This window comes from Sorex fumeus, unplaced genomic scaffold (assembly GCF_029834395.1).
Source record: "Sorex fumeus unplaced genomic scaffold, SorFum_2.1 ptg000125l, whole genome shotgun sequence".
Classification (NCBI taxonomy): Eukaryota; Metazoa; Chordata; class Mammalia; order Eulipotyphla; family Soricidae; genus Sorex; species Sorex fumeus.
Window position 1 is genome coordinate 5,955,290 of NW_026606182.1, and position 12,275 is coordinate 5,967,564.

The 12,275-nt window shown below is 66.9% G+C and overlaps 1 protein-coding gene across 2 annotated transcripts in view; it reads right to left on the reverse strand.

Annotated features, from left to right (window-relative positions):
* SCUBE1 (signal peptide, CUB domain and EGF like domain containing 1) overlaps positions 1-12,275 on the reverse strand; it is a 60,386-nt gene that overhangs the window by 14,197 nt on the left and 33,914 nt on the right. The window contains exons 5-8 of one of the 2 annotated variants that reach the window (XM_056137408.1): positions 12,126-12,251; positions 9,691-9,807; positions 7,960-8,049; positions 1,576-1,692 (exon numbers count right to left, since the gene is read on the reverse strand). In XM_056137408.1, the coding sequence (XP_055993383.1) occupies positions 1,576-1,692; positions 7,960-8,049; positions 9,691-9,807; positions 12,126-12,251 (450 nt within the window). The remainder of the gene's footprint in view (positions 1-1,575; positions 1,693-7,959; positions 8,050-9,690; positions 9,808-12,125; positions 12,252-12,275) is intronic. The other variant, XM_056137409.1, reaches the window with a different exon arrangement.

Here is a 12,275-nt window from a genome sequence, read left to right on the forward strand (position 1 = left end):
GTCACGCCGGCTGCCAGGGGGGACGCTGGGCCTGGGGTCCCCGGCGCTCACACACACACACACACACACACACACACACACACACACACACACACGCTCGGCAATTCCACAGAAAACACTTTCTTGTGGTTTGTTTTGGGGTCACACCCGGGGGTGCTCAGGGCTTACTCCTGGCTCAGGGACCACTTCAGGGGGTTTGGGGGACCATCTGGTGGCCCTGGGGGGCAGCGTCTGGGCCCCCCTAGATTCTGCTCCCAGCTGAGCTCCTGGGGAGCCCAGTGGCCCCTCTGCTCAGAAACCCACTGTCCTGGGGAGGGTGGTCCCTGCTTCTGGAACTTTCTTGCGAGTCCCTCCCAGAGTGATCTGCCCTGTGTCTTGGGGCGATGGGTCTGGAGGACAGAGATGGGTTTGGGCTGCGTCTGTCGGGGGTCCGCAGGGCGATGGGGGGAGTAGTGGGGGGGCCGTGGCCAGGTTGGGAGGCCCACCCCCCCGGGGGCCACGTGAAAGGCATCTGCCAGGTGGGGTTGGCCAGGAGAAGGGGAAGGAGGGCTGGTCCAGGACCCCCCCCCCTCCCCCCCCCCCCCCCGCCCAGGACGTTACTGGGCCCGCTCGAGCAAATCGATGATCAACGGGAGGGCCTTTACTTTTACTTTACTATTATTATTGGCTTTTTGGGTCACACCCGGCGATGCTCAGGGGTCCCTCCTGGCTCTGCGCTCAGGAGTTACTCCTGGCGGTGCTCGGGGGACCCTATGGGATGCTGGGAATCAAACTCGGGTTGACCGTGTGCAAGGCAAACGCCCTCCACGCTCCGGCCCTGACTCTGAGGTCTAAGTATAGCCTCCCACTCCCAAGGGGGGCTTCCGGCCGGGGTTTTCCCACGCGGGCCTCAGTCCCCACGGCTTGGTGTTACTTTGGGACTCCCAGGAACCCTGTGAAACCCTAGGAAGCCTTTCTCTGTCGCCTCAGGCTGGCTGGGCTGGGTGTCGGCCATTGCTCAGGGCAGGGGATCTGGGCTGGGGGCTCCAGGCCAGGGTCTCGCCCTCTGGTGTCTGAGTTGGGCCCGAGTCCGTCCCCTTGGGCCGTAGCTGGCCCAGCCAGACCCTCCTGGGCTGGTGAGCTCGGGGGGTGTCCCCACCCCCTGTAGGCACACGGCTGACCCGAGCCTGGCCGGGCCACAGACATCATCCTTTTAAAATGATGGGCCACGTTCTCCATCCCAAGGCTGCGAGAGGCCCCCAGGGCGCAGTCCCCCGGCCTCAGGGACCTTCTCACCCACAGCCGCCTCTAGGAGCTGGGAGCACTGGGAGGATGGGGGGGCTTCTATGCTGGGGACCCCCGGCCCCCTTCACCCCTGGGAGTCCCAGAACACCCCTCGCGCCAGGAGCCACGGGAAGAGACATCATCGTCTCGGGCATCCCAGACCCCGTCCCCACCCCGTCCCTCCCCGAGATGCGTGCAGGGTCCTCGCGTCCGGGGGGGCAGACCCGGGACCCCCACGGCAGAGACCCTGCTGCCCGCCTGCCCAGAGCCACGCGGGTCCCGCGGGGACTCGGCCGGCCTCTGACCTCTGACCTTTGCACGTCTTCCCGTCGGGCTGCAGCGTGAAGCCCACGGGGCAGCTGCACCGGACGCCCGTGGCCGTGTCCTTGCATGTCCTGTCGCAGCCGCCGTTGTTGACCGCGCAGGTCTCTGGGGAGGGAGAGACGGGCCTGAGCCCCGGGGCCTGTAGGGGGCACAGGGCGGGCACCCCGGCCGGGAGTGTGCGGGCCCGTGGGTCAGCCCTGCACCCCTGGACGAACCCCCACAGCCCTGTATCCCTGGACGGGCCCCCCCCTAGCCCCAGCCCTGCACACCTGGACACACCCCCGCGGCCCCAGCCCTGCTCCCCGGGGCCGAGACAACTGTGTCACTTTTTGTCCCCGTGAGGCTCATGGGGACTTGGTAGTTTTCCCCGTCTGCAGATTCAAAGGGGTTTGGGGGCCGCAGGCTGCGGGGTCCGGACCCCGCGGGGAGAGACAGATGGAGCCAGCCCAGGCCGGGGGGGCGGGGCTGGGGGCCAGCGAGGGGCGCGGCAGCCTTGGCTCTCATGGGGCTGGGCTTGGTGACCCCATTGGCCTGGACCAACCAACTGACCGGGGTGCAGAGAGCCAGGGGCCCCGAGGCACCGGGCAGGGCCACCTGCACCAGCCAAAGACCTTTCCCTGCGGGTCCCCCAGTTGGTTTATTCTTCCCACTGGCGGCTGGGGGGCTCCCACGGGCAGGGAGAGGGGGCCCCACAGGAGGGGACAGTCACAGGGGCCCCAGCTCCTACGAGAGGAACCCGCAGACCTTTGCCTGTGGGAAGGCCCCGGGGTGTGGGGGGTGACGGCCGCGAGAGGGGCCGCTTAGCCCCGAACCCCACGCCCAGTGCTCGGCCGCACTTGGCAGACCTTCCCCTGCTGAGGACCCCCACAGAGGGGCGGGAGGGCCGAGGACACCTGCAGCCCGGCCCTGGGTCCAGGAGCCTTTGGGGGGCGCTCAGAGAGGGCGGGGTGCGGGGTGGGTGCACGAAGCCCCCCGAAGAGGCGTCCAGCTCTCCCGTCCCTTCCCAGAGGCCCCGATGGGATAGGGGGTCCCAGCCCCCCCAGAGCGAGGGGCGTCGGGCATGGAGGTCACCGTGGGACCCTGCAGCCCCTGACCCTCAGACCCCGGCTCCTCCCTGCAGCCCCTAGGGCAGGGCAGGTTGGGGCGTGGCGTGAGCGACAGCTGTGGCCGCGGAGGCTGCCGACCTCGGGATTCCCCAGAGCCGCCGGCTGAGGGTCCCCGACCCCTGGGGAGCCGCACGTCTGCATGGGGGGATTGAGGGCCCATCTCGCGTCTCCCTGGGCGTCTCCCTGGGCATCTCGCCCTGTGCTCAGGCCCGGCCCTGCCCCCTTGGGCCACTGTGTCATCCCCCCAGGACCGCGGCCACCACCCGGCTGCCATCGCCTTGTCTTTGCCGGGGTCAGGGGGACGGGCAGATGCTGTCCGGGCCCCGGCCAGGGACAGGCCAGGCTGTCCGGGTGGAATGGAGGGGCTGGTCCCGGGGGCGAGGGGGTGTGGGGAGGCCTTGGCCTGGGTCACCCCAGGGGGCCAGGGGCCCTCAGTGCCCACGACAGAGACCTCTGTCGCCCAGGACTCAGAATCCCGGGATTCCCTCCCCCAGCCAGGTGACGCTGCACACGGGGACACCCAGTCGTGTCTCAGACCCTGAGCCCTGGGCCCCCCGCGTGTGGCCTGCAGCCTGGCATCCCCCAAGAGCTCAGGGCCTTTCTGAAGTGTCTTCCTCAGGCCCCCCAGACACTGGGGCTTGGGGGCTGCGGGCAAGACCCCCATGACTGGTCCCTCAGGCCCGGGCTCCTTCACAGGTGCGGGAGGCTCCAAGGTCACCCAGGAGAAAATACTGAGATGAAACAGGAAGTTGGGAGAGGCCGCGGATCATGGGCGGGAGGCCTTGGGTTCGAGACCCGACCGACAGTCACAAGGAGACAGTCTCCGCCTGCAGCCCCATAGACCCAGGACGAGGAGTCAGGGACCCTCATGAGACCCCCGCTCTGCTCTCCCAGGCCCCATGGGGGGCAGATCCCGGGTGGGACCCCAGCAGCCACATGGGCGAGCCAGGAGCACTGTCTCTAGAGCAGAATGTGTGTTTGCTGCTCTGGGGCGGCAGCGGGGGGCTCGGGGATGGAGCAGGCAGGGGGTCACTGGCACCAGCACGGTTGGGGGGACCGCAAGGGTTGGGGGGCTCAACTGGGCAACGGCAGAGGGGGGGTCCAGCACACGGGCCTGGGGGCAGGGAGAAAGGGACCCGGCAGATTGACAGTGGCCGGCTCTGTCGGGGGTGGGGGGCTGCCCCCTGGGCCTGACTGGCATGCCTGGCTGAGGGTCCCCTGCACTCTTGGTGGGCGCTAAAGGCCTGGGGTGCCTCCAACTCGGCCCGGCTCAGGTGTTCTGCGTACGGCCAGAATGCCGGTCCCTTGCGGACTGGGCGGGTGGGGGTGATCTGCACCCCCCAGTGGTCCCCGTGGGACCCCGGCATGGGGGTGGCTGGGTGGGGGTGGTCTCAGGGAGGGTGCCCCGGTTTGCGTGCCCACTGGGAGAGGGGCTTCTGGACCCCGGCAGTCCAGCCTCAGGGCGGGCCAGGACCGGTGACCCCATATCTGAGGCCATCCCAGGGGGCTCACTGTGACTGAGTGAGGACGCTGGTGGGGTGGACAGGCCGGGGGGCAGCTGGGGGCTTGTGGGGAAGTGTCCAGGGGGTCCGGGGTCCAGGACCCCTGACCTGCCCCATCACCCCCTGGATCCAGCTCCCCGCAAGGCAGGTACGGACCAGGGTGTACCCCAAGAGGCCCCCGCCGCCTGGGTCTGCTCACCTGGTCTCCGCCAGGCCGTGCACTTGGGGTCCCAGGCCTCACGGGCCGGGCCAGGGCCCATGGCCAGGCCACCCCACACCGGGCGCCGTCCCGAGCAGCCATGGCCCCTGGTGTCAGGAGATGGTGGCGAGGCCCATCAGGGCTGCGGGCGACCCATCCCCGAGCGTGACCTCCCCGCCACGCCTGCCTCGGTCAGCGCGGCCCATGGATGCAGATGGCTTCGAGGCCCCGCCCGGACTCCAGGCGCACCGGGCTCTGGCCCCTGCACTGCTGCCTGGCTGGGGTGCCCATCGCCCACCTCCTGGGTAAACCCCGAGCTCTGGCCCCCACGCTCAGGGATGAGATGTGCTGTCCGATCCCTCCCCAGAGCACCGTGTCCGTCCCCGGCTGAAGAGGAGACTGGGGGCGTCAGCTGCCGCCAGGCCTAACCGGGCTGAGAGGGGACTCCTGGGTCCCTGCAAGGGCACAGCCCAAGGCTGCAGCGGGTGCAGGAAGGGGTGTGCGGGGAGAGAGAGAGGGAGAGAAAGAGGGAGGGGGAGAGGGAGAGAGAGGGAGAGAGGGAGAGTTTGCGCTCCAGAGAACGCCGGCCTGTGGGGCGTTAGGGGTGACACTCCACCTCTCCAGAGTGTCACGTGGGCACAGGTGCCTGTCCTGGGCTGTGCCAGGAGGGGACGTCTCCCTGGCCTGGCTGTTCGTCTGATGGTCGGGATGGGTGCTGAGCCGAGAGTCCGAGTCAGTCTGGACTCGGGGTGCAGACACTTTGCAGCCGGCCCAATGCCCCTGCCCCCCTGTGACCCGGTCAGGTGGTGGGGACAGCCGTGAGGACGGGAGGCAATGCCCTCGGCACTGGGGGGGCCTCTGTGGGGTGTACGGGGGTCCTGATGGGGGGCTTCCGGGGAGGGTCATGTGCTAAAGGCAGAAGGGGCCGGAGCCAGTGGGCGTGGGTGTCACGGAGGCTCGAGAGGGGTGGGGGAGGGGCCGGGAGAGCGGAGCCAGGCTGACCCCAGCAGCGGAGAAACCCACGTCTCAGGGCCAGGCGTGGACAGTGGGGGTCCAGCGATCAGTGCCGGGAGTGGATAGGCGGGCAGGGCACCCGAGAGAGCTCAGGCCTGCCCCCCATCTCTTCCCGCTGCTGCTGCTGGAGCCCTGGGGGGGCCTGGAAGCACCCCGAAGGCCAAGCTGACCCTCTGGTGCCGGGTCCACGTTGACCTCAACCCGAATCTCAGCCCCATCACCCATCCCCAGGCCTCGCAGCGGCGCCTATGCCCAGAGGACCGCAGGCACTCAGAAACAGCACTGCCGGATGGGACGGGCCCAGGACTCCCCGCACAGTGCTCCCCACCCCACCCCGTTTCCCGACCCACCACAGGGGCCGCTCTGAGCCTGGTCCTTCCGCTGCCGCCTCTCACGGCGCTGCTTTGGGGGAGCAAGCCGCAGGGATGGCGCACCCCAGGATGGAGACCCTGCTCGCCCCCGAGCCCCGCTTCGGGGTCTGGGAACCGGCACTGCTGGGGAGCCCCCTGCGCCGACCCCGGCCTCGCGCCTGCCTTCCTCTGGCCCTGAGTGACTGGGTCAGCACGGGGTGCGACCTACTTCCAAATAATTTCCGCCTGGCCCTGGGGTCCCCCACCTGCCTCCAGCCGCCTTCGTGCCACCCTGCCCCCTTCTTGGGACTTGCTGGGGGTCCCCGCATCCTCATCCTTCCTGAGCCCCTCCCAGAGCCCATGAGGCAGCTCTGGGCAGGGGGGCATGGCTGCTGGCGGAGCGGGTCTGTCTGTGTGTGCCACCAACGGGACTCCAGGGTCCCGGACACTGCCAGCCCCCAGGTCTGTCTCAATGGGTGGCATCATCATGGTCCAGCCCTGCCCATCCCAGGGGCACCCGCACTCCCGGCGCCCTGGCCTCTGAGGCTGTCCAAGAAACATCCAAGGGGGCGACCCCGAAGGTCAGCACGAAGTGACCGCAGTTGGGAGTCCAGGCTGGACCGCTGCCCCTAGGCAGCTCCAGGAGCTGGACGAAGCGACCCAGGCCCGGGAAGGTGGGGGCGGGCAGACTGAGTTCGGGGCACCTGGGCTCCCGCTCGGCCACCAGGGCCTGCTCTGTCCACTTCACTCAGCGTGGCGGCCCCTCCTGCCCCTCGTCTGTCCAGCAGCGGCTGACTCAGGAGGGCGCCCCTCGCCCCTCAAAGTGGACCCAGCCCAGGGCCGGGGCGCCCTGTGTGGGGCTAGGGCCAACGGGTCTGGGCCTGGGGTCCCCCATGAGCTGGGCAGCCCGTGGGTCACGAGGCACCAGGTCAGTGGCGCCGTTGTCCAGGCTGCAAGGGCCCGAGTGGACCTTCCCGGGGGCCCGCGCGCATCCGAGATGAGCTGGAGGGGTGGGGGCGGGCGCTGCAAGGCTGGACCCCCCCCAGCTCTATCCCGCAGAGCCCCGGGACACGCCTGGGGGGGGGGCAAGTACTCAAGGGGGCGTAAGAATTTATAAAGGGGAAAGAAGGTGTGCAATCCGGAGAGGAGCTCCCGCCTCACACACGGACGGACGCACACGCAAGGACGCGGCCCACGCACGCGCTCGGCAGGCTCGCGCACGCAGGGCACGCATGTGCATGCACGCGCACGCACATTCCCACGCAGGCACGCGCTTGGCAGGCACGCGCATGCACATACACGCACGCGCATGGGCGCACACGCGCCGGGACACGCACGTGCACGCGCACACGCCCGTTCCGGCAGGCACACGCACGGACACACCCGCTCAGCAGGTCCATAACGCACACACGCATCTGCTCAACGGCACGTGCACGAGCATCCGCGTATGCACACATGCAGGCACGCTCACGCACACACGTGCGCGCGTGCACGCACCCACTCGGCAGACACGTGCACACGCACACGCCGATGCGCGCGCACACACTCGTTTGCTTGTCGGGCACACGCACGTGCGCACACACACGCCTCTGTTCGGCAGGCACAAGCACACACGTGCGTGTGCACGCACGCATGTGCTCAGCAGGCACATGCATGCATGCACGTGCACGCACACGCACACGCACATATACACGCATGCACCTGCTTAGCAGGCACAGGTACACACACATGCACATACACACATGCATCTGTTCGGCAGGCACAAGCACACACGCACGCACTCGTGTGTGCACGCACACACGTATACACGCACGCATCTGCTCGGAAGGCGCGTGCACATACACGCACACTCACGCACACACGCAATCGCACACTCACGCATGCCTCTGTTCGGCAGGCACAAGCACACACGCGTGCACTCGTGCGCACACACGCACACGCGCATGCACGCACGTACACACGCATGCATCTGCTCGGCGGGCACCCGCACATACACGCACACTCACGCACACACGCAATCGCACACTCACGCATGCCTCTGTTCGGCAGGCACAAGCACACGCGCGCGCACTCGTGTGCGCACACGCACGCGCGCACGCATCCACACACGCCTCCGCCCGGCAGGCACATGCACGCGCTCGCGGCGCACACGGACACGCGCGCACGCCAGCGGGGGGCAAAGGAAGTGGAAGAAGAGTTACCCATGAGGAGCCGCCGTTTCACACGCTTGTCCACATCAGCTACTGACGTGGCACTGAAGCGCGCGCGCTCCATTGCAGCCTCATCCTCCTCTAGAACACAGGGCAGAGACAGAGACGGGCGCCTGGTTAATGCGAGCCGGCGCGCCAGCCGCTCCCGGGCCCTGCGGGGCTGGCCAGGGCGCAGCGGGGAGGAGGGGCGTGCAGAGGGGAGGCCACACGAGGACACACACGGACGCAGCCCCCTCCCCGCTCCGACCGGCAGCAGGGCGGGGCGGGGCGCGCGGGACGCAGAAGCAGGCGGGTCCGCGCCGAGCGCGCGGGCAGGGGGTGAGGCCGGGTGGGAGCGCGCCATGCACCGCGCACGGGGGTCCCCGGGTGCCCGCACGACCGCGGGACGCTGGCGGCGTGTTTGCCTGCTTGTCTGAGGGACCCGGAGCAGCTGGGGGCGCTCCCGCGAGGACACGGGCTGGGGTCTGGGGACGGGGGTCTGCAGAGGCTCCGCCAAGGGGAGACAGGGCTTGGGCTGCCCGGGGAGGGTCTCCCCAGAACTGGTGAAGGAGGGGCGGCGTGTGTGAAGCTCCGTTAGGGGTGGCCCCTCGCATGCAGCGGACACTCAGGAGTGACAAACTAAGAGGGGGGTGTCAGGTAGACGAAGACAGATGGGTTAGATGAGCCGGGTGGGGGTGGGGGGCCGCACCCGCAGAGGCGGCCGGGCGGAGGGGAGGGGGGGTAAGAAGGTTCTAGATGGGATCAGGCTGCAATAGAGATACCGTCTGAGACAGGGGTTCGCTCATCGTTTTGTTTGGTCTTTGTTGGTCTTTTCGGCTCTGAGACTGACGGGCTCGTTTAGCAGACAAGAGAGGCAACCAGGCACCATCAACAAAAGCAGGGGGAGACGGAGTGAACGGGACAAGAGGGGTGGGGGGCCCCACAGCGACAGCACCGGGGGGCGACGGCCCGGGAGGGGAGCAGGGACCCGGGGCCCCAGCGGCTTCCAGGCCAGGGGTGCAGAGCGAACCCTGGTTGTACTTTTCAGCCAAGGCTTCCCCAGAGGTGCTCCGGGGCCCCTGGGTGCCGGGATGGGGACCCCGCGGAGCTGGGGATCGAACTCGGGGCCTTGCAAGCCAGCGGACCCCGGTTCTTAAAAATGAACATAAGTGACTTTGCGGGGGGGGCGTTGCTACAAAGTCGGCGGGCATCGAGGAGAAAGCCGAGCGAGGGTCCAGCACCGGTGCACCCCCTCTTCTCTCTCACACCCCAGAAGCTGCCGTGGAGCTGTTCGCCCCGAGTCAGTCCCTACTTCCCTCGGCCGGGGGCGGGCAGTCCCCAGCACAGGCGGGTGGCGGGTGTGGAGAGTCCGGTGGAAGCCCCCGCCCCAGCAGCCCGGGGATGCAGGAGGCTTAGCGGCCCCCAGTGAACCCCAGCTGGGGCTCACGTCATCCATCGCCCCCAAGGAAAGCCTCACGCAGCAGCCTGAGGGTACCTGGGCACCCCACACGGGGGGCTCACCCCACCCCACAACTGTGCACCCGGGGGCCCTCACCAGCGGCCTCTGTCTGAGGAGGCCTTGTGGCCCGGCGTCTGGCGAGCCCACGCCCAGGACGAGGTCCCACCCCCAGGGGCCCCGGGGCCCTGAGCACAGACGCAGGCCGGGGGTCTCCAAAGCAGAGCTGTGGCTCTGTCGTCCTTGGTCGCCGTCCTGGAGGCCGTGGCAGGGACCGGGACACTCACCAATGCAGGTGCGGCCGTCGGCGTGCAGCGCGTACTTCTGGTGGCAGCCGCACAGGGGCCCCGCGTCCGTGTCCTCGCAGCTGTGCTGGCAGCCCCCGTTGCCATAGTTACAGGTGACTAGTGACCACCGTGGCCGTCCGTGCGGAGAAAGAGGAGCCGACAGAAGGGGTTAGTCCCCCCGGGCAGCTTTGTCCAGCCCCTCCCCCGGGCTGGGGCCACCCGCGGGCTGCTGGCCGGATGGTCCCTCCAGGGTGGCTGGAGGCCCTGTGAGTGTGCCATGTCTGCTTGGCATGTCCACGTGGCACATGCATGTGGCATGTACATGTGGCATGTCCACATGGCATATCCATATGTCATGTCTGGTGGTATGTCCATATGGCATATCTGCATGGCATGTCCACATAATGTGTCCACGTGGCAAGTTTGCGTGGCATGCACACATGGCATGTTTGGGTGGCATGGCCACATGGCTTGTCCGCATGACGTGTTCACATGGCATGTCTGCATGGCATGTCCACATGGCACATTCGTGTGGCGTGTTCATGTAGCATGTCCATGAGGCGTATCCACATGGTATGTCCATGTGGTGTGCCCTTATGGCATGTCCAGGTGGCATTCTGTGTGACATGTCCACATGATATGTCCACGTGGCATGACCGTGTGGTGTGCCCTTATGGCATGTCCACGTGGCATTCTGTGTGGCATGTCCACATGATGTGTCCACGTGGCATGTTCGAGTGGCATGTACACATGGCGTGTACACGTGGCATATCCACATGGTATATCTTTGTGGTGTGACCATATGGCATGTCCACATAGCATTCTGTGTGGCATGTCCCACGATGTGTCCACGTGGCATGTTCGAGTGGCATATCTGTATGGCATGTATATGTGGCTGTCCACGTGGCATTCTGCGTGGCATGTCCACATGATGTGTTCATGTGGCATGTTCCAGTGGCATGTCCATGTGGCATGTTTGTGTGGTGTGGCATGTACATGTGGCGTGGTATGTAGCATATCCACATGGCATGTCTGTGTGGTGTGCCCTTTATGGCATGTCCACATGGCATTCTGCGTGGCATGTCCACACGATGTGTCCACATGGCATGTTCATGTGGCGTGTACACATAGCATGACCACGTGGCGTATCTACATGGTATGCCCGTGCAGTGTGCCCTTATGACATGTCCACATGGCATTCTGCGTGGCACGTCCACACGATGTGTCCATGTGGTATGCTCAAGTGGCATGGCCACGTGGCATGTCTGTGTGGCGTGTACATGTGGCATGTCCATGTGGCGTATCCACATGGTATGTCCATGTAGTGTGACTATATGGCATGTCCACGTGGCATTCCGCATGGCATGTCCACATGATGTGTCCATGTGGTATGTTCAGGTGGCATGTCTGTGTGGTGTGCCCTTATGACATGTCCACGTGGCATTCCGTGTGGCACATCCACATGATGTGTCCACATGGCATGTTTGAGTGGCATGTTCACGTGGCGTGTACATGTAGCATGCTCACATGGCATTCTGTGTGGCATGTCCACATGGCATGTTCACTTAGCGTGTCCGCATGGCGTGTCCATGTGGCGTGTCCGCTGTCTTGCAGCTTCCTTCCCTCCACCCCACCCGAGGCGCTGGGGACGAATGGCCACTCGTGTCCACGTCCCTGAACCTCAGCAGTTGCCGCCTCCCAGTGAAGCCCCTGAGTGTCCTCGGAGTGCCCTTCCGGAAAAGCCCACGTCCCACCAGCGCCGTGACACCACCGGGAAGGCTCAGGGCCCGGGGGAGGCACCCCGAATCTCAGCCGCTTCCCGACTCCTCAGCAGGCCTGGCTGGAAATGGGGTGCCGCGAGGGGGCAGGTGAGAGGGGGCGCCCCCGGGGGTTGTGTGGCAGAGCCTGCGTCTCCGCGGGGCTGGGGTGCCCCCGCTTTCTGTTGTTCCTGGCCCACCAGGCCTCTGTTTTCTTTTTTGCTTTTTGGGTCACACCCGGCGATGCACAGGGGTTCCTCCTGGCTCTGCACTCAGGAATGACTCCTGGCGGTGCCCGGGGGACCCTATGGGATGCTGGGAATCGAACCCGGGTGGACAGCGTGCAAGGCAAACGCCCCCCTATTGCTCCAGCCCACCCAGGCCTCTATTGTCGGGATGCAAATACCCCCCGGATCCTGGGGGGACAGGGTCCACGGTGCCTGGTCCCTAGTGAGCCCCTGAGCTGACTGACTGACCCTCACAGTGACAGACGGGGGTGCAGCCGTGGGAGGCATGTGAGGGACAGCGTGCCCGCATGCAGTGCCTCTGAGTCACAGGGACAGTCCCTCTCTGGCACCTGACTGTCCCTGAGCTCCTGACGTCTGGGCTGGGAGCCCTGAGCTGGGCGGAGGAGACTGAGGCAGGCCCCCACCCGCCCAGCACCGACCGACTACCTACGTGTACAGTCCTTCTGGTTGGGCGCCAGGTCGAAGCCCGGCCTGCAGTCACATGCCACCCCGCCCTTGGGCGTCTCCCGGCAGATGTGGGCACAGCCGTGGTCCTTGTTCATGCAGCTCATGCCCCCTGGGGAGAGAGATGCGCGGGACA